This window comes from Eutrigla gurnardus (genome assembly GCF_963514095.1).
Source record: "Eutrigla gurnardus genome assembly, chromosome: 17".
Lineage (NCBI taxonomy): Eukaryota > Metazoa > Chordata > Actinopteri > Perciformes > Triglidae > Eutrigla > Eutrigla gurnardus.
In genome coordinates this window covers 17,347,011-17,368,456 of record NC_139928.1, presented here as the reverse complement: position 1 = coordinate 17,368,456, position 21,446 = coordinate 17,347,011, and the positions used below count along the sequence as shown (strand labels likewise).

At 44.1% G+C, this 21,446-nt stretch overlaps 1 protein-coding gene across 1 annotated transcript in view; it reads left to right on the top strand.

The window, feature by feature from the left end:
• The window catches only part of epha10 (EPH receptor A10), a 125,632-nt gene that overhangs the window by 93,396 nt on the left and 10,790 nt on the right, over nt 1–21,446 (top strand). The window contains exons 6-9 of the mRNA XM_084032759.1: nt 6,468–6,592; nt 9,403–9,682; nt 10,911–11,019; nt 18,381–18,436. Of these exons, the coding sequence (XP_083888885.1) occupies nt 6,468–6,592; nt 9,403–9,682; nt 10,911–11,019; nt 18,381–18,436 (570 nt within the window). The remainder of the gene's footprint in view (nt 1–6,467; nt 6,593–9,402; nt 9,683–10,910; nt 11,020–18,380; nt 18,437–21,446) is intronic.

Sequence of the window (21,446 nt, the reverse complement as noted above, 5' to 3'; positions counted from 1 at the left end):
ATGACTGTTTCATTGAAGGCTTATATTTAAGACCTTTTTTATTTTTGCTCAGCTGGATTACGTTTAGAATACGTGTCATTCAGCGGGAGACTCTGTCTCACTTGCATGTTCACTCTCTGCTCTGGCCTTTCTCTCGCAGGCCAACTGACTGACACATTTACACACACACACACACACACACACACACACACACACACACACACACGCACACACACACACACACCTAGGTGGATGGAAATGTGCCCTATCCAGCTGTCTGCTTCGTTGCTCCCCCTCACGGACAAAAATATTAAACATTAAACTGTGTGTGTGTGTGTGTGTGTGTGTGTGTGTGTGTGTGTGTGTGTGTGTGTGTGTGTGTGTGTGTGTGTGTGTTACACCTAGCAGACTGTCCCCCCCCTGATAATAAGCACAGATTAAACCTGAATAATTAGATGTGTGTATTTGGGATGAGGCGTCCAGCAGGTTGGATGCTGATAGGGCAGATTAGACTGAGTGGCGAGCGGGGACAGGTTGCCAGATAGCGCTCCACCTGCTGAGGCAGGCTGATAGCCCCAGATTAAAATGGCGAGAACCCATTGCCAGATAGGGAGACCTGGGTGGGGTAGCTGCTTTTATTATACAACATCATTAGATCAGAATGCACATATGACCTGCATCGTGAAATAGGTGGTAAAGAAAGAAAAGTTACTTTAAATTACACAATAATATAGTTTTTTGCCCGTACATATTGTGCTGTTATGGTTTGCTGTTTAAGTCTGAAGCAAGGTCACTTTTATTGTCAGTGATTTATAGCGACAGCTTGTTATTTCTGCCATCCTGTCTTACTTTTACATCAAAGAGCTGCTGATAACCTGCATGCTTTTAATTCAGTGAGCACCAGGACTTTACTCTTCCCATCTGAGAGGATACATGGTAGTTCAACGTGTGCAGCATTCTGCCTTTAGATTAAGATTATAAAATTCTCTGTCAGCAAGATATTTGAAAGCTTAAAATAAATGCTACATGATACATTATTCATTTCCAGCTTTTTAACTGCGGCCCTGAGAGCTCGACACACTGCAAATAGACACAAACAAATGGAGAAACATCTCCAGCAACGACACAAGAACCGCATTTAATAAGACTTAACACTCTGTTAGCCTCAATCGTATTTGAAACACATTTCTAGTGCCAAAGTTATCAAATTAATATCCATATCTCCCTATTTCTGATTCGTTTATTTAAGGATTGCCATGGTTACCTAATTGTTAACTAATCTAGAAGCATTAATTCATTTTTCCCATCATGTCAGTAAAACTTACAGGTGGTTTAACTTTATTGTCCCTGTTATGGGTTATAAATGTAACTATTAATGTCATAGCCAGCTAACATAACATTACCCTGTTTAATTATCAATTGTGTGTATTTCAATCAGCAATAAGCTGATGCTACAATGTGCAATCATTTCTGGATCATGTGATCACATGAACGACGAGGTGATTTTCCAACACCACTGATCCATAGCTGTCTTCAATAACCTTGTTAGCCGAAAACCATGCCAACAAGAAGTTGTCCTAGTTGAGAGCGTTACATTTTAATGTGTCCCCTGGAAACAGTTTTAGTTGTGTTGTCAGCTTCTTGCATCATTTTTTCTAAATGCTGCACAAAAGTCGAACGTTTGTCGTGTGTCATGAAATGTTTGTGCTGATGTTCCTTCATTTACTCGTGTCGTGTCCAATTTGCATATCTCATCATTTTTGCACTGATCCAAAGTTGACGTGAGAGAAAATACTCTGGAAAAAGATAGCCAAGCACCTACGTGGCCGTTTGAAACTTTTATGACTTTATTAAGAAATGCATACGCGAATGCACGCTCCGCTGGGATTTCAGAGCCAGTGACAGTAATGCTTGTGGCAGTAGGTGTATAAAAAGCCCCGGGGACAAGCTGAACCACAAGCGACAAAATGTTCCCACTCTTCTGCTGTCAGTCACCATCCGTTTAACCCCAGGTAGGAGCCGGTGGTGCTGCGCCCAGAGGGAAAAGATGCTCTTGCTTCCTATTAACCCTTTGAACACGAGCAGGTCTGACAGATACAGCTCTCTCAATCATTCCCCCGCCTCGACAGCGAGGCATCCTCTCCCTTCTCCGTGTCTTCATTTCCAACGCTCGTTCAGCCTCGCGCTCTTTTAATATGCGAAGGCACTCGGGAGCACACGAAGTTGCACGCAAGGCGGAGCTGGTGAGAAGTAGAACAATGAGACCCCCCCCCCCTTCCTGACAAAGATGGATGTCGTCTCAGCAGAGGCACAAACAGGCCTGCGGGGAACGGCGGATTCCCCTCGGGAGCAGAGACGGAGTCGGGCGAGAGAGGACCGGTAGAAGTGAGGGGAAGGGGGGGGGAGAAAAAGTAAGACTGCGAGATGTTCAGCCCTGCTTGCTGCCGACACCCCTGGGGAGAGCAGCTCCTCTGCCTGTCTCCTTTGATAACGACACATGAGATGCCAGTCGCACCTCAGCTGCCTCTGTGCACATAGATGCAAGGGCCCTACAGCAAGGGACTGCCATTTTGTGCCACAGTCTATTCATAGATCTCCCTGCCATGGAGACCTGAGCGCCGAGGTGCAGGATTGGGCATCTAGAAGCCGTTCTGAACCTAAGCATTTGTTAACAAATACGCTTTCCGACTCAGCTGATTATGCATGCGCCCAACACTGCCTGTGTAATGTTGAAATATGGCTGGAACTAAAGGGCAAACTGTTACCACCACCGGAAAGTGACTTAATGGTCGGGAAGGAGTCCATCGAGCATAATGGAGCATGCACTGCAGTGTGGTGTGAGCATTGTTTAATGCTTCCAGTGGGCGTGATTTAAGAGAATCGACTAACTGTGCATGCAAAGTAAAAAGATAGCAACTATAGTGCTGTAGAGAATATTCCTATTTGTCTTTGAGGCCAAGGGAATCTTAAAATGCCACGTCATTCAAAGCAACTGAGGATGGACGGGTCAAACAAACACAAGACTTTCACCCAGGAGACCTCTGTCATCTCCTGTGTGAAACCAAGTCAATGTTGACTTACGTAACTTATGTAAAAGCTATTGTCTACGATTTGGAATAAAAAAAAAATCCATTCAGTCTATCAGCTGTAGGCCTGCATAGAAATTGACCAATGGGAGCCATTGTTCCGGAAGGCTCCCATTGGCTCGTACCCTCCATCCAATCCCCTCGTCTCCCCTGCTCGTCGTCTTCTGCCTCGCCGAATTGTGGAACACTGAGGGGTTTGGATGCTTTTTTCAAATCTGTCTCAGAGGCTCAACTGATTTTCAGAATGTAGACCATAGCTTTAAGTACCAGTTACGTTACAAACGTACTTATTTTAACCCAACCAACTCAAAACACACCTCTTCAAAATAAAAGCCTAGAATACCTGACTCTCACAATTGGGATTCAACAAATACTGGAACTGATGAGCAGAGACGGAATCTATAAAACCTAAATGACACCCGGCCCTAGCTAGCGGTCGCAGGCAGCCTCTGGAAGTTTAATCACTGAGAGGTGCAGCTGTGTGCTGCCTGTTTGCCGTTTTTGTGCCAAACTCTCATCTATTATACTTCCTCATGCCTCACTTTTTTTCCCCCCCGCTCTCATCACAGCGCCCCTTTGAAGTCTACGGATCATTATCTCAACAGTGATTGGTTTGTGTACAGCAAAGCTTTCATACTGGATCTTATCAGGGGCCGTATGTCTTAGTGACAAGTGCCTATCAGTGTGTCTGCCGTGTGATTTCTGCCGTACGGGGCTTTGAAAATGTCTGCAGCGCACTTGGAGAGCTGGAGAGGCTTATTGCTCGCAAGGCCATCACCTCTTCTATATTACTTGTGAAAATCACTGTGGTTTTGTGCGCGTGTGTGTGTGTGTGTGTGTGTGTGTGTGTGTGTGTGTGTACACGTGTCGCGAGTGCAAAAAGCCATTTCAGTCGGGAGTCGGCATTGATTTCTTCCTCTCAAATATAACGTCAAAACACAACACACGCCCCGCCATTTGATGCCAGGCGCTCTTGTGGGTGTTGCGTGTGTCTTGAAGCGGTAGGTGCACCGTCATATGTTGCCATAGATACGGTAATAGTATTGAAGTTTGGAATGGAAAAAGGCCCATTCTGTAAGAATAGTGCAGTTCATAGTCCCTAAAAGACCATCATTCTTTGTATATCTATTATTATGTAGGTCCCCTTTGTGTTCGGGTGGCAGGAACTCTGGTTTCTGTTGGAACTTTCACACTTCACTCTTAACAGACTCCCCCCCACCCTCCTGCATCTCTGGGACTAATTGCTTGGTATTCTAATGAGCAAGGCTGCAGTCTATTTCCTCCCCACTATATAATACATGCATGTACATTTCCATTAATCATTGAGAATAATGTCTCTGTGAGTGTTTATACTGTTCATTTGCATCTTTCCTTCCCCCTACATCTTACTGTATACATCTGTTGTGTTGCAATGTATGTGGGATTATGACAATGACTGGATGCCTCTAAGCAAAGTGTTCACACTTTCGAAATGCCACTAATTGGCATGATTAGTGTTTTACGAACACACACACACACACACACACACACTGTAAATCTAGTCAGGTTACATTAAGTCTAAGTGGGTTTTATTTTATTATGTTTTTTGTATTTTGTTTTCACAATCAGTATAAAAATGAGCCTGAATATATTGGCACGATTACTCAAGGTAATTAAATTCAACAGATTTATTATCATTATTTGATCAAATGTCATGTTTGATTTGTGAAGCTGCCGACTACATTTTACTAGATTTCTTTTCGATTTTAGGAGACACACACACACACACACACACACACACACACTGGTCTATCATACTGCCTGGAATGTCTTCCTCCTTTATTCAGCCTGAGTAGGCAGACATAAAATGCAATGATAGATGCCATGACACATAAAGTCAAAGAATTCCTCATGAAACATGGATAATACCTGTATTTTTTTAGACCTCAATAAAACAGACGGATGGAGCGTGAGACACAGATCTCAGATTGTGGTTTTAATCTGCTGCAGATGCAGTATTTATATCCTTCTGTTGGAGCGGAGGACTGAAGGTGTGTGTGTGTGTGTGTGTGTGTGTGTGTGTGTGTGTGTGTGTGTGTGTGTGTGTGTGTGTGTGTGTGTGTGTGCGTGTGTGTGTGAGTGACGGGTGCAACATAATCATTACTGTGGCTGTTTTCACAGAGGAAAGAGATTCATTGATGGTTAAAGGTCAGGGAAGAGATGAGCAAGAAACGGACGGGAAAGGATGGAATAAAAGCAAAGACAAACAATAACAGATTCAGGGCCAAAATGAATTAAAATGTATAAGAAAAAAGGGACTTTTAATGCTTTAGTAAATGCTGAATACTATCAAAAATGATAACTTAATTAACTCCAAACTGACGGATCTTATAAATGAAGTGTATAGAATGGGAATAATAACCATGAGAATGAAAAATCAACTTCATTATATGAGATATAACAAAGACATTTGCATGTGTGTCTCTAAGCATCATGTGTTTTTATATTATATTATAAGGTGTTTAAATAAGTTAAAAACAGAAATAACTAAAGTTCACTGTGATATTTGCTGAGGTGCACACTCACAATTCTTGAAAACAAAAAGCAGATGACAGGAAACACCCGTCTACTAAACGTAAGCCTAATGGCCTTAATGTCAGCGCTGCTCCAAAACATGAAGGCTTGTACCTCAACTAACTGCAGCCCTTTGTTTTCCTGAGTCTTTTTGAGTGACAGCCCATTTTGCTACTTCATTATACACGGCATAATTAGCACTTAAGCAAGAGTGGGTGGTGCTTGCCGAGTATCTATGTCTGTCATTTGTTGTTGTTTGAGAAACAAAGACCTGGTGGTTTCCTCAGTAATGAAATTGTTTGCATTAAGCGCCGCATCTACATTTGGAAAAAGCGTTGTGCCGTGTAATTCGTGATCAATAAGAGATCAAATATCTGTCGGGATCGATTTCACCGCAGCTCTTCTCCACTGAGTCGGGGAAAGTTCAGAGGCCGGTTTTAACGGCGGAGACTCGGAGAGGAAACGGGGGAGTCAAGATTAAGAGCCTCTCCATCCGTTAGTCTGGTGTCGATACAGACTTGTCAGTCAATCCATATCTGTATTGATCGATTGTCAGTCCCGATGTACCGACCCGACCGCCGGTCAATGCCGCACTCAGACAAAGGCACTTGTCCATTCACGGAGAGCGATGAAGTTGTCTCGTCTGACACAGATCAGCCTCAATAATTAATCCGTTACCTCTCGGCTACCTTCTTTGTACACCTATATATATATATATAGAGTACTGGAAATATGGGAGAGTACAGACTATTTCTGCTGTCCTTGAACTCCTCCAGCTATTGTATTTATATTGAATCAGTCTAAGATCCCCCTCTCTCTCTCTCCTTCTCCCCCTCTCTCTCTCCTCAGCACCGTCTCTGATCAGTGAGCTGCGAGCAGAGAAGATCGAGCAGAAGAGCATCACCTTGGTGTGGCGGGAGCCTTCTTACCCAAACAGCAGCCGCGCCGAGTACGAGGTCAAATACTACGAGAAGGTAAAATCCACTGCTGTTGTTACTTTTCTTAAAAGTTGTACTCTGTAAGATTTGAGATACGTTGCTTCTAGCGGCCTCTTTGGCGGTAGATGGAACTGCAGGCGAGCCTCTGGGACCTCATCTCCCTCACCGAAGTGTCTTGATGACTTTCCTTCTTCACTTCCATTAGTTTTATGTTTCTTTTTCTTGGGACTGGAAGTTGAATTCTTCTTCTTCTTTCTCTCACTGTTGATCCTCCGTTGTGAGTCAGCAGTAATGAAATGTAGCCGGTCAAACACTTGAGGCTAGAGGGAGCCTGACTCAGCAGTTACTGATTTCCGATAACAAGTAAACACAGCATCATTCCGTGAGTAGCTCCACCTGGCAGACCAACCGCTGCTGACTGACGGAAAAAGTGTCACTCATTTTGAATTTTACGCGGGAATGTCGCCACAGACATGGAGATCCTATTTCATTATTGGGTCATGTGATCAATCACCATTATTATGATAGACAATAACTTAAAAGAGAATGTTCCGGAGTACAACTTTAACAAATATAACTGGCTCTCTGCCCTGTTTTCCTTTGGGTGAAGCAAATGGACGAGCACGTTTTGATTGATTGATTTTTGAAAGGCCAAGCACCAACAAATATGGAATATTTCCACATTTAACCAGAAAAAGTAGACATGCCAAAAAAAAAACAATAATAATTTTGAATTTGAATGTCAACGGTGATGAATGATACATCAAATTAAATCATTGCCTTGAACCGTTAAGTTGTGGTTAAAAATCGTGTATATTTTAGTGCATTTCCAGAACCCTGAGTCTGTATTACTGCCACTTTTTCTTTTGCTTTTATGGATAACCACTGTAATTTCTTCGGCCTCATGGTGCTCATTTAACATAGCACTTAGTCAGATTGCGTCCTCGCCGTCACCACGCTGTACTCCTCGCAGTAAATCTGTCATGCACGTAAACCACAGATGCTCGCTCACATTCCTCCGATTTTCATACGCTGCCTCTTCTGGCGACGCCGGGTCTTTGTGCTTCGCCGGCGTCGCACTCGCGCCCGTTTTCACACCTCCGTCTCGTCTCTGTGCTTCACCATATTTAATAAAGCCCCTGTTACCTCCGGGGGAAAGAAAATACAGGATTTAGAGGAGGGAGAGAGGAGAGATAAGCAGAGGTGTACAGTAGTGTGATAACAGAGGGGAGAGAGAAAAGGTTAGAGGAGGTTATTAGGGACGGATGATGGTGGAACGGTGCTTGTAAGGATGGAAAGGAGGGGAATGAAGAGGTGTTGTGAGGACGAGGAGAGAGGGAGACGGATAAACGGAAAGAGAGTGGAGGATGGATGGAGGAGAACAGAGAGTGAGACAGGAAAATTGGTGGCGGGGCCATGAAATGAAAACGCAATACAAGCACACTGCAGCAAAGAGCCTATTAAAGGGTGAAATACGACTTTGCTTCGTCAGTGTATAGTGTGTGTGTGTATTTTTTTTTTAAATCATTCATTTATGGGCCCACCTAGTGCTTACTGATATTTCTAGAATCACTCGTTAAACATCCGATACGGCCGTAACTGATTTAGATGTATTTAATCCGCAAACGTTGATGACAGCGATCATTCCTTGCCGTTTATTCACGACTTGATGCTCCCCGACTCTGTTGTTGTTTTCCTCCAACCCGTCGTTTTCTTCTCCATCCTCTTCCGTCCGTCTCGGTGTCACATGCTATATTAGTTCACTCCACAGGAGTCACTCATTATAAAGGAGCTGCCGTTCTCTCTGTCAGCTCATCAGTCTGTATCTCAGTCTGTCCCTCGGCTTTCTGAGTGCAAAGACAGCAGCATGGTGCACACTCAAAACCTCACTTTCACTTCACCATCGTTCACGAGACACGGGACGACAGGGAAATCTGGCATTACAATGATCCTGCCGTTCAGGATTTTATCTCGATAATCGTCAAAATATGCTTCAAACTCTTGAAATGGCACTTAAATGTAATCGAGTCACTTTGAATTTTGTTCAGAAAATAATATTTTTGTTGTGTCACAGACTTGAACATCCTCAAAAAAAAAAAAAAACCTTAAATAAGATAAATCATTAGGTCTCAAATAAAGGATAGCATATCTTGTATTTTTACGATATTTACGATTATCGCGATAATTACGATTATCGTGATAATGACCACGATCAATTGATTGTTTTTATTTTGGCGCGATCCACAATAGAATCCTACATCTCTAACCATGACTTACAATCATCAAAACTGTTATAGAACCTCGATATCAACTGTGATCGTATTGTCGTGCCGAGGCGTGACGTGCAAAGATACAATAAGGAATGTTTTTGAAAAACCAGAGTAATTATGTAAACGTCTGATCTGGTGAACCCAGTGTGTCCACTTGTTGGTGAGTCATCCTCACCAAAAGAAACACATGAGAATCATCTTTCATCTGTTTTCTAAAGACCAGAGCAGTGCTTTTAATAAACTCTGGCCTTTTTATTTTCTTTTTTTTAATCATTTATTTCCAGTCTCCTTTACTGAAAGGCATTTAGAGAAGTCGAACTCCTCAGCTTTGCCGGTCTGAAAACTTTGTCTGACTCTTTGAAACACTGATCCGCCGTCTCCGTAAGTGAAACGCCACCGAAGCCCTTTGATTTGGTTACAAAATCGACTCCCACGGCTCCCAGCGTTCCAAACTGTGCCGTGGAAATGAACGAGGCATGTTCACAAATGCATTCCACCTACTCGTCTCATTCTGGGTTTTTTTTTTTCGTTTTCTTTGTTGTTTTCTGCCTCTCACTCCACTTTCTGTCTCCGCAGGAACAAAAGGATCAGAGTTATTCGACTGTGAAGACAGCCGCCACGCGGATCAGCGTCAATAACCTCAAACCCGGCACCACATACGTCTTCCTCATCCGCCCCTTCTCCACGCCGGCCCCCTCCTCGCCCCTGTCCTCCTCCCCTCTGTCTTCTTCGTCCTCCGCCTCCTCTTCCTCCACCTCGTCTACTTCTTCATCCTCCTCATCATCGTCGTCCTCCCCGCTGCCGATCGACTACGGAGCGTACAGCGCTCCCCTGGAGCTGCAGACACTTGGCGAGTGTGAGTAGCCGTTTTACGCCTCCTCCTCCTCACTTTCTCCCCCTCGCTCCCTCCTCTCGGCACCGCCGGGCAGATTGGGATAAGGGGGTTTGTGTTGTGTTGTAGGCACCTGGCCAGCCCGACACAATGAAGCATGCTGCTTGGGTGAGAGATGGGGATGATCATGTGACTGAGATGATGTGTGAAGATGCAAGATTTTTTTACCAGCAAGCTGTGAAATGCTTCCTCTTTGTGAAAGTTGATATGTGTCCCTTGTGTCACCCCAGTGTTATTTGTTTTGAACCTTTTTATTTACCCGGGAAAAGGATTTGTCGAGCATATAATCACCCGAGACCACTCTCTCGTACAGTTGGCCAAAGATCAGCTCTCCCAGAGATCTTTTATTCATTTTTAAAACCAAATCTCACACTTCTTTGTTTTGCTCCGGGCCGAGAGGGCTCTTAGTTGAACAACAACTTCTTTTTTTTTTTTTTTTTTTTTGGACGATGCATATTGAGTTCGCTTCATTTGCCTCGGGGGTTAGTGCGGGAGTCAAGTGAGTGATGACCTGACGCGCACACAAAGCAGCAACACAGCGGCCTCTAGTGGCCACGTGTGAACTGCAGGCATGCGTTAAACAGATGAACAACACATTCACAATGTATTAATCATGTATATGTGTATGACAACATTGTTGCATGTTTGTACAAGGGATCAAAAGGTCAACCAAAATCTGCATTTTTAAACCAACATGGAGTCCTTAAAGTACTTTTATTCACATGGGAAACAGACAGAGGCCTCCTGAGTGAAAGTCCTGTGTTTGTTTGACCCTCGATTGGTTATGGAACTTAAAGGCAGAGTAGGTCATTTGGAAAAACCACAGAAACTTTGACTTGAAGGCCGAATTGAAGGTGCCCCTTTTTTTTAGATTTTTTTTTTTATGTCAGAGCATTTAATGTATTGATGGCTATCGGTCTGTTACGAGGATTTCAAGTAATATAACAGAAAGTGTTTCTGAATAGAATCACCTACTCAAGTTACGTAATCGCTGCCTAGCAACACAACATAAATATGGGTCATAATGAGCTGTTTGCACAGACGACTGATTACACAGTAATTGAATGTCCAGCATGCTGGTGTTTGTTATGGTGTGATGCCTGTGGTTCTTTGCCCAGCTAATTGTTGCACACCCATGTTGGTTAAAGTGTGTTTTTGTGAGTGTAACCAGTGGGTTCTTTCTCCTTCCCAGTGGCGCTGGCGTCCAGCGAACAGAGCCCGGTGGTGATCATCATCGTGGTGTCTGTGGCCGCCCTGATCATGCTGCTCTCCATGGGAGTGGGCCTGCTCATCTGGAGGAGGTAGATATGTGTGCAAAGACGTGAAACATGGATTATCCACACTCTCTGATTTCATCACCCTCGGCGTTTCGCACAAACACACACTGAGATGTATGTGTACAAACAGGCTCAATCACATACTCAACCGTCACATGACACTGCGTTATAATCCAGATTACAGTAATCCGTGGCTGAAACGACACGCTAACCACATAAACGCTCACGGTTTAACGTGCAACAGTAGGTAGTCGGCTCGATAGCGAAACATCGGCGAGGTCACAACCTTCTTTGATCGTTTCTTTGGCTCTGAGTTCATAGTTCTTTGCTGTCTAATTAGTTCATATGGAGGAGTGGGGATTGAAGAACATCAGAGAAGTAAACCATAACAGCTGACTCATGGTTTACCACTTATACGCCTTTCAAAACTCCTTTGTGCGTTTAACAAAAACTGCTCTTTTGAAGATGAGACAGCTAAAGTTAATGGAGTTGCATGAAACCAAAATGTCTTCCTCTATTTCTGTAACCAAATTTTCCATCTGTAAGTTTTGTGTCCAAGTGACCGTTGAGACTGCAGCAAGAAATGGGAGAAACTTTATTTCTTTATTAAGTGGCAGCTCTTTCATTTCGGCACATTTTAAAGTGCATGAATTGCAATAACCGGCGTAAAAATTGGGTTAAGCGAGCCGAAAACATCTTATTCTACAGTGTTGAAAACTGTAAAGTAGGACAGTTTAAAGATAGAGATTGCTTCACATTTTCCAGCAACTAAAACAATTTTTTACACAGTAGCATCGCGGAATGAACTGAAGCAACTAAAGAGACAGAATTTCAGCTGATGCTTAAGGTGGGGATATCAATCAGGAAAAGATGCTATTCCAGCATTGGAAACTGCACAGCAACCCAAAAATTAAAGATGGGCTTATCAAAAACAGGACGCAGCATTATGACTTTGGCTACAGTTAGCAGAAGGCTACATTTTTAGCAAGATTTTCAATAGGCTATATCTCTGAAAAGATACGCTAACATTGTAGCTAGCTAGAATGGGATGGTGATTCTTATAACACCACTAGTACTCGTACAGATACTGGATGAAGGACGATGTTTAAATTAACTTTTTGCCCAACTGCCTCCTCCAGTTTAAGACTCCTTTCTGTGAGTAGAATTTGAATGATCATTCCAGTGTTATAATAAGAAAGAAAATATAGACAAAAATGGACGAATAACTGAAAGCTTTGTTTTCACTTTTCGTCAGACAACGAAAGCATCATTCGTCTTTAAAGCTTATTCACCAAACACAGTCACACACACGCCCGGCCAACCACATCCTCAGTATGGTTCGAGTCCATCCGGTGCTGCCGTTCTTCACCCTCCCAGGTGTTTCTCCGTCTCCTTTACATCAGCGGCCGCATCTCGCCGTGCACCTGCCTTCGGCCGAGCGGATAAACGGGGTCAGAGTGCACCGCCGCTGGCCGCTCCGACCGCTTTGCTCTCTGACTCCTGTCCAATCCCATATTCTGCCAGCTCGCCTCACACACACACACACACACACACACACACACACACACACACACACACACACACACACACACACACGTCTAGTGTCCACTCCATCACACATGCCAGCACATATGTGAGGAGTGCATATCTACTCCCACACATGGCCAGGAAACTGTTGTGTGTGTGTTATTTTTTTCATTTCCTTTGGCTGCCGTTCAATTGATCTCTATGAAGAGGGGGTTGGGATGCAGAGACCACCAGAGCAATTCCATGCACACACACACACACAGCGAGTCGAGCGGGTGTAGAAATTGCATCTATTCACTACCGGGAGCGCCATAGAGACTGGTGCTGTCAGTCAAGCCCGTATAAAGGATTATATAGGAATAGATGTACACACATGCAGTATACAGCTGTGTGTAGGCTGTAGGACCGCAGTACAAATCCACACACACACACACACACACACTCGAAGGCAGCGTCATCCCCGCGCTCGCTGCTTAGTAATGAATAATAATGCTTATCTTTCTTCCCTTTTCCTTTCCATCGCTGCATTCATTGAAAGTGGCCTCCATTGTTCACGGCTGCTGGACCATTAACTTGCTCGTCATGTTTTGCATAGAGACAAAGAGGCGAATGGCTTGACGCCTCAATTACCGTGCTCCCGTGTTTGCAAAGACAGCCAGCTCCCGGTCACAGCTGGAGGGGTCTCACTTACATCGATCTGCCTCCTCACACAGACGAATGTGCACACACACACACACACACACACGGGCGGTCGCACAAGTTTAAGGCATGCGTTCGCATCGATGGAAACCGCGCTTCATCACAAAAGGCTTAATGTCTCATTTTTAATTGAAGGTATCAGCGTCAGTTTGGCTCTGCCTCTTTTTTTTTCTGTCCCTGAAGTCCAAAACACACCGGCGGCCCGCTTGTCTCGTTTTCTAAGTGAAGCTGCATGATTGACAGAATGCACCGCCGTCTTCTTTCCTTGTGTTTTTGCGGGTCGATGATTCAGAGAAGAAGCAGTCGCCATTTTTTTCCTGTTTCGTTATCGTGGTATAACAAGGTGCAGATCTTTACCATACACCAACCTCTATTATATGTAATAGTTAAACAACGTGGAATAGGAAAATCTAAATTATGACTGATATTGCAAAAGCAATTCCGCATAGTAAGATGATTACGGTATGATTTGTGAATATGAAGTGTAGGCCAGGAAAAATCTTTAATTATAAAATGTTATCTCGACACACGTTTGACTGCTAACCAATATTGTGGAAAATTGCAGTATAAGTCCAATTGCATTTTGATTACTTGTGCTGCACTAAATATTAAAACATGTTTATTGGCAAACAGCTTGTTGAGCGGCTGGCTCTTCGGGTTAGAAGTCAAGTGAAATAACAGCCAAAACATCCCGAGCAGCGTTGCATCGTCAGTCCTCACGTCGCGTCCTGTTGAAGTGCCGTGATGTTGCACCGCTAACAGCTGTCGGGTCAGCTTGTTTTAATGTGGCCGATAAACTAGGATGGCACCTGAACACACACACACAGAGAGCGAGACCATTGGCCCCTGACAGACTCTGATAGAGCCAGAGTTCCAGGGCTTTGCCCAAACATTCTTCAGGAAGCCCAGGCTTGGCTCTTCTGTGTGGGTATTGTTTACCCTTCACTGGCCACTGTGTGTGTGTGTGTGTGTGTGTGTTGTGAGTGAGTAATAAGTTATCAGCGGGAGATGGAGAGGAGAGCAAGAAGAAAGGAAGTGGGGAGTAAGGCGGAGGGTCATTTCATAGGCGAAAAAAAAAAAAAGCTTGGGTCTGAAAGGGGAAAAAATGAGACGGAGAAACGGGGAAATGTGCAGGCGGAGAGAAAAGGTCTGTGGTGTGGTTTCCTCACGTTGTACAGATCAGTGCCTTCATGTTTGAGAAAGGCAGACGTGGAAGCTGTCATTCTAAAAGGGCTCCGTAAAGGTGTTGGAAATATGTCGCCATAAGATTTAAACATCACAAACGGATAAACTAGACATTATTCGTGAGCACGGACCTGTTATTGATCCTCAAACTTAAGAACAGGGAGTCGTGACCTTGTGAAATTCCCCCATATATCCTTGTAATTTGCCCTACATACCTGTCTGCTGGCCTGCTTCCACCATGCTTTACTGTTACCCGTCACCTAGGATTCTATTCCTGCTGTCTCACCTATTATGCATATTATTTCCATAACTGCACTTTATTTTAGCTGAGGAGAATTCACACACGGAGAGGAGAGAGCAGGAAGTGAATGGGCTTCATTTACATCCTTTTCACTGCTTTAATGCTCCTGAGTGAGTGAGCTTGTAAATGTCCCATTGAGATGCTAAGTGGATCAGATGATCATATATCAGCCCAAACCACGATGGAGACCGTAAATATATATCTATCCTATATATGACCTTCTTATTTTTGCTAAACCTACCTTTTTCTTTATCAATTATGCACACATGCGTCATAATTATGCTTCCGAACTGAAATCCTGTTAAAGGACAAACTACGATGAAAAAAATGAACATTTGATGAAGCCGAAGCCGACAGTGACAGGATTTGGCCGGGATCTTCAGCGTTTTTGGCGTCCGCACATTTTCCTTCTGCCATCTGGTTCTTTAGAAGTGTGAAATAATCACTAAAATAAATAATCAAAGGCACAAAATTGGAATCGATTTAGGGAAGGATTTAAAAAAAAAAAAAAATGGATGTATCGTCAAAATAGAGAATATATGTTTGCATGTATTTTGGGGCAGCATCCGTCATGTTTCACTGATTAGATTTAGGGAGAAAGGAGTCTATTCTTCACTCCAAAGTTGTGTTGAATGACTTTTAATGAATAGAGCCAGCATTGACATTGGCCCCGCCTCCCCCTCCCCTCCCCTTGTTTTTTTATTCCCAGCAGCGTCTGCTCGAGCTCCTCCAATGTAACTCCTGCTAGCGTGGTGCTGCTCTCGACCTCCTTCTCCACCCTTCCTCCTCCTCCTCTTCTTTCTCCTCTTCCTCCCTTCACACAGCTGATGCCCAGGTACACTGGCATGCCTGCACTTCCCTCCCCCCCTCACCTTTTCCTCCTCTTCCTCCCCGTCTTCCCGCCATCTCTTCTTTCTTCTTTCTCAATCTTTCCTCGTATAAGAAAATTTTAATATTCCAAACCCAATTCTCCCCTTTTCTTCCCCCTTTTCTATTTTTGTCCCTCCGTTCGGCCCAGTTCCATACATACATCCTCGGTCCTGTGCTCTACCATAATACAAAATAATCTTAAAAATGTGATGGTTACCGTGGAATTCATACCCAAAAAGAAGCCACCGTGCAAAAAGAACTGCTTTGTATCCACTATTTAATTTTTGTCACATCTGTGACATTTCAAAAGAAGGAATGGAATCAAGTCTTTTGCCGTCATGCAGCCTTGCCAATCATCATAAATAACATAATTTCTTTCTTCCGTATTTCCTCCTCGTCTCCTCCCCCTTAAATCTATTACTCCTGTTTACCCGCCACGTAACGCACCCCGCTGTATGTCCTAACTGCAGTTTTCCCACCACCGTCTCCAGCGTCCATCCCTTCCCTGCATGTCCTGTCTCTCCCTGCCTCTTCCTCTGCCTCCTCACTGTGTACTTTATGGCCTATTCTGTGTGCCTCTCCAACTGTGTCTCCTTCCTTGCATAGCCTTCTGCCCAATTATCCTCTTATCCGTAACCTCCTATTTTCCTGTCACTTCCTCTGCCTCTTCGCCTCCCGTCTTCCTCGCGTTTCCTCTTGATGACATTTCAGCTGCTTTGTCCTCTTGTCATGTTAACCATTTGATCCCTTACTCACCCCCTACTCGTCCCTTAGGTCTCTTGCATCTTGTTTCTCCTGGTACCACCATAGTCCCTCTCTAATCTATTCATCCGGGTCTCCTCTCCCCTTGTCTCGTATCTCCTGCCCTGAGGATGTGTGCTGCATGCGTCTGCCGGTGTGTTTTGACAGACGGGGTCGTGACCTTGTCTCAGACCCCGCTGCTGCTGCACAGTCGGAGGGATGTGTCAGCCTATCACGTCTCCCCATGCAAACACTCTCGTGCTAAAAAGAGAAGAGGAAAAAAAAAAATCCCCCACAATCCCGTAAGCGTCCACGCGTACATACGAAGAAAGGAGAACACACACATGCATGCTTAAAAGACGCAGCGGGGTCCATCAGGCTCTCTGTGAGCTCCTCTCAGCTGTGCGCCGGGTTCTCTGTGAAGTGCTGATGCGTTCTGACATCCACATTAATACACGGCTCCCTGAGCAGATATTATATTTCACACACACACACACACACACACACAGGTCCATAGACACATGCGTGGCCGACCTCACCTGTTGACTTCCCTGTGTAAAGACTGTGCACCTCGGTGCCATCAATCAAAGCTCCACACCATCCCTGTTGTGTATAATCCCGGAAAAACACGATAATCAGCCACAATAACTGTGTTCCACGTTCACTTGTTGATATCGGGCTCGCAGATAAACACACAGGTTGTCTCATGAATTTTTTATGCACAAATTTGGGGTGGAAATTTATTTATTTATGTAAAGGAAAACAGGTGACAAATCAGAAATCACGACGGTGTATAATGTTGGCATTGTGTATTCATTCCTTATAGTTATTCTCTCCTCACTTAAAGTCATACCTGCTTTTTACGCTTCTGTCCTTTTCCTGTCTTTCACATCATCAACTCATTCGTAAAGCTCTGGATTCTTAGAGCGTTTATGTGTTTGAGCAAGAACTTTCTGCAAAATCAGAACATATCCTCTAGATTAGTGTTTTCTGAGAAGAAAAATGTAATATTAGGGAATAAAGTTGTTTATATGTAACATTACAATGAGAAAATCATGATTTAGTTAGAATAAAGTCCAAATATGTGAAGAATAAATCTACTCTTTGATTTAAATGTACATGGAATTATAAGGAAAAGAAGTAGGGAATTATCCCCACCATCCCTACCATACATTACACCATGGCAACCCCACATTATATCAACTAAAATGGGCTGCAAAGAGGCCTTCTGATCGTAACCGGAGGAAATCACCTAAAGTGTTTATGACCGCGTATTTCCATATATATGAGATGTATTTAGAACATATTTAATCGGCACCCCGTTTGTTAGAAAAACCCTCTGTGCTGCAAACTTTCTCCAATTCCTTGGCTACAATCCCTCTTGTCTTGTTTTTCATCCTTCTCTCTAATCCAAGTAAGCACGATGCTGGCCATCCAGAATGTCTGTTCATCACTTGTTAATCTCTCACTTACAGTGTGTGTGTGTGTGTTTTTGTGGATTGTGTGTGTGTGTGCGTGTGAGCGTAAAGAGCCAAGTTTTCCTCTAAGCCGAAAAGCCATCAGCAGTCAGATCATAGAGAGCTCTTTGCTCTTTAGACCCCATGTGGTGGCAAGGGATGAGAGATAACAGTGTGTGCACAAAATGCCGCTGCATGTGTGTGTGTGTGTGTGTGTGTGTGTGTGTGTGTGTGTGTGTTTTCATCCTTTTCATAAAAAATTCCATCAGAAAACAACAATAGTGTATCAATTCCCGGCCTATCGGTGTGCATCTGTGACCCGCTCAGTCAAATCAGACTGGATTTCCACTTATTCAGCCTCAGAAGCTTCTGCTGCTCATCAGCTCCGTCGCCATCGGGGGTCTCCCAACGCCTCGCCGTATCCTCCCCATCTCCGCTCCTGTCGATACTCCTGTCTCCTCTCATCTCACCGTTTTTCTGCACATTCCATATAATCTGTTAAAGATAAACAGTGTCTGATGCTTGCATTTGTTTGTGTGTGGGGAGAGAAAAACCACAAAAAAAAAACCACCACCGTCTGATGCCTTTGTTTCTCCTCTCTGCAGACAATGCGGCTACAGCAAAGCTTCTCAGGAGGGAGACGAGGAACTCTACTTCCAGTGTAAGTGATCGCTCTATTACTGTGTCACAGACGCCTGTTAACTGCTGGTGTTAATGTTCTCAGTCTGAGGAAGCTGTCAATAAGTGATTTCCTGTCTGCACACACACACACACACACACACACACACACACACACGTGCATATCACATCGACTTTTGAGGCATTAAGTAGCAACACGGCATTAATTCTTAATTCTGAGTGCATGCTTAGGCAACTCTGAGCACACTGACACACTCCATTAGGTGGTGTGTGTGTGTGTGTGTGTGTGTGTGTGTGTGCGGTTGAGTTTGATGGAATCAGGAGGAGGGGAAAGAAAAGAAAGGAAAAGGGAGGGGAGGGTAAAAGCTCCAGAACGAGGCAGGCGGCAGCAGAGATTGCGCTCCCAAACCAGCTAAAATAAATGTTGTTGTTGTTGTTTACGTTGTACAAAGGTTGTAAATGCTACATTCTTCTCCGCTGGCAGCGCTCTCACCGGGCTCCTTTTTTTGTTTAACAGTGACAGAATGGAAGTAGTTTGACATGTCTCTTCCTGTTTGTGTGTGCCAGTGCTTTGCTAATGTGCTGGATGTATGTGTCGTTTTTGAGTTTGTTTGTGCGTGTGTGTGTGTGTGTGTGTGTGTGTGTGTGCGCTCATTTGCGTTGTTTAATCTCCCAGCATGCTGAGCCCTCTGGAGAGGTTTGGAGCACTATGCCTGATGAATAATGAGCCGAAGCCATGCGGCTGGGAATTAAATCTGCCCAAACAAAGACATGCCAACAGCTGACAAGCACGCAATACACACAGAGAAAAAAAAACAAACATTTTTTTTGGCTGGTTTTTCAAACACGCAGACACACACACACAATTTATTTGTGTAGAACACGGACAATCTTATAAATAGGCACAGCGATTTCGTTTTTTTTGTTTTTTTGTATCCGACACACGCTCTCTTGAGTCCACTTCCTGTTCCGTGACTCCACGTTTGCATGCGATGCAGTGACTGTCATGTAAGCCCGATATAAATCTTGCCCTCCTCCCATCTGTTGGCCCGCTAAGAACACATTCCTCGACCGTATTTGAATGCAGAAAGACAGAGGGGGAGAATGAATGAGTGGATACATGAGTCAGTAATGAAGCTGGAGGAGAAAGGAGGAAGTGTGGAAGAAGGAGGTGAGTTGGCGAGACGGGATCCATCATAAGTGACGCGGCTCAGAACTGCAGTGTGTGAGCCAGAAACGTGGAGATGGAGGAACGGGTCCAGACTCATCTGCAAATCTCCATTAATGGACCACATTTAGATCTCAGCCGGAGTTGGATCACACGTAAGACAGAGAGATGAAGAGCTTTTGGGCTTTTTGTTTAGAATGACAATATTTTTGGGGGGGTGGGGTGGGGTGGGGGGGGGCTCACTCAGCGGTCCACTGAAGATGATGCAGCCAAGCGTGAATGTGCTTTAGTTTCCCCTCAATCGCTCACGGCAGTGACACAGTTAACCCCGAAACTAATCAGCCTCAGAGTCAATGAAGCGTGCACGTCTGTGTGTGTGTGTGTGTGTGTGTGTGTGTGTGTCTGTGTGAATGTGTCATACGTGCATCTGAGCGTTTGCAGCCATTTTCAGCCAATATTGCTCGTTTATATGAGGCATGTGAGCACCCTGTCTTGTGTGTGTGTGTTTATGTGTGTGTGTGTGTGTGTGTGTGTGTGTGTGTGTGTGTGTGTGTGTGTCTATGTGTCTGCATGCTGGTTGCAAGATACAAGAGTGTGTTTGAAAGTCCTATTTGACAGAAAAGAGCCTTCGATCCTCCACTCAGCCCTGGCCTTGAGTGGAAAAGCTTTGATTTGCTTCATAATTGAACTTTTGGCTTTTTTTTGTCGATGAGTGTGTGTGTGTGTGTGTGTGTGTGTGTGTGCGTGCGTGTGTGTGTGTGTGTGTGTGTGTGTGTGTGTGTGTGTGTGTGTGTGTGTGTGTGTGTGTGCTCAAACGTACTGTATCCGTGAGTGTGTTTGTGCACACAAGCAAGTGTGTGTGTGTGTGTGTGTGTGTGTGTGTGTGTGTTGGATCAATAAGCCGTTATGAGGCAGTCAGTATAGGATCCCTCAAGTCGATCTGGAGCTGTAATCACATTTCAGAGCCTCGGCTCAGCTTTTGGGAAAACGACCTGGCCCTTTTCCTGGAAGATGAGCCTTAACATGCAGTAACCGGGGTCAAAGGTCATCTAATGGAGAACTATGGTCCACCGGTTAATGGTTATTGGCTATCTGCTGCCTAGTTTATTTGCTAGTTGTTAGCGTTGGGTAAATACAATTGGCAGTTGATAAAGAAAACAAGAGACTCTTGTTTTCTTGTCCACAGATAAACGGTCAATATCACGAGCAGTTTTTAAATGTCAGCCGAAATTTGCGATTGTTGTGTCTCATTAGTGTCACAGAAGATGTTCTGTGGAAAGATTTAACCCCGGTAAACGTTAATAATAACGGTTGTTAACAAGTTGTAAAGCCCACAATGCATTTATACTTCTGGCTATTTATTAAATGTCACATTATGGGAAAAGATGTCATTATTTTTCAGGAAACACCAAAACTAAACTCCGAAATGACAAACGAAGCAACACTATAAGTACCGCGGCGCTCCAAGGTTTCCCTGCCGAGGCATTTTACTGTCTATTATAACCCGTCCCAATTTGTGCCTGAAGATTATTATATTGTGTTTGTGTGTGTTCTGTTATTTTGCATATGTGTGTTGAGTGAGATAACATTTGAAGCAAGCAGAAAAGACAAAACGCCTCATGGAAGAGCCCTGTGATCTGACTAAAGCCGCCGATTTGAGCACTCAGAGCCTTTGATCTGGGTTTTTCCTCTCCCTCTGGAGTTTGCAAGGTCAAAACCAACAAAAACGCTGAATTAGACTAGTTATGAATACATAAACGGAAGCATTTAGCATCTTTTAAAAGAAAATAATCAGCTACTGGCCAAGTATTTGTTATTTTATTTGGGGTTATGTTTCGTTATTATAAGAACAGATAACGACTGA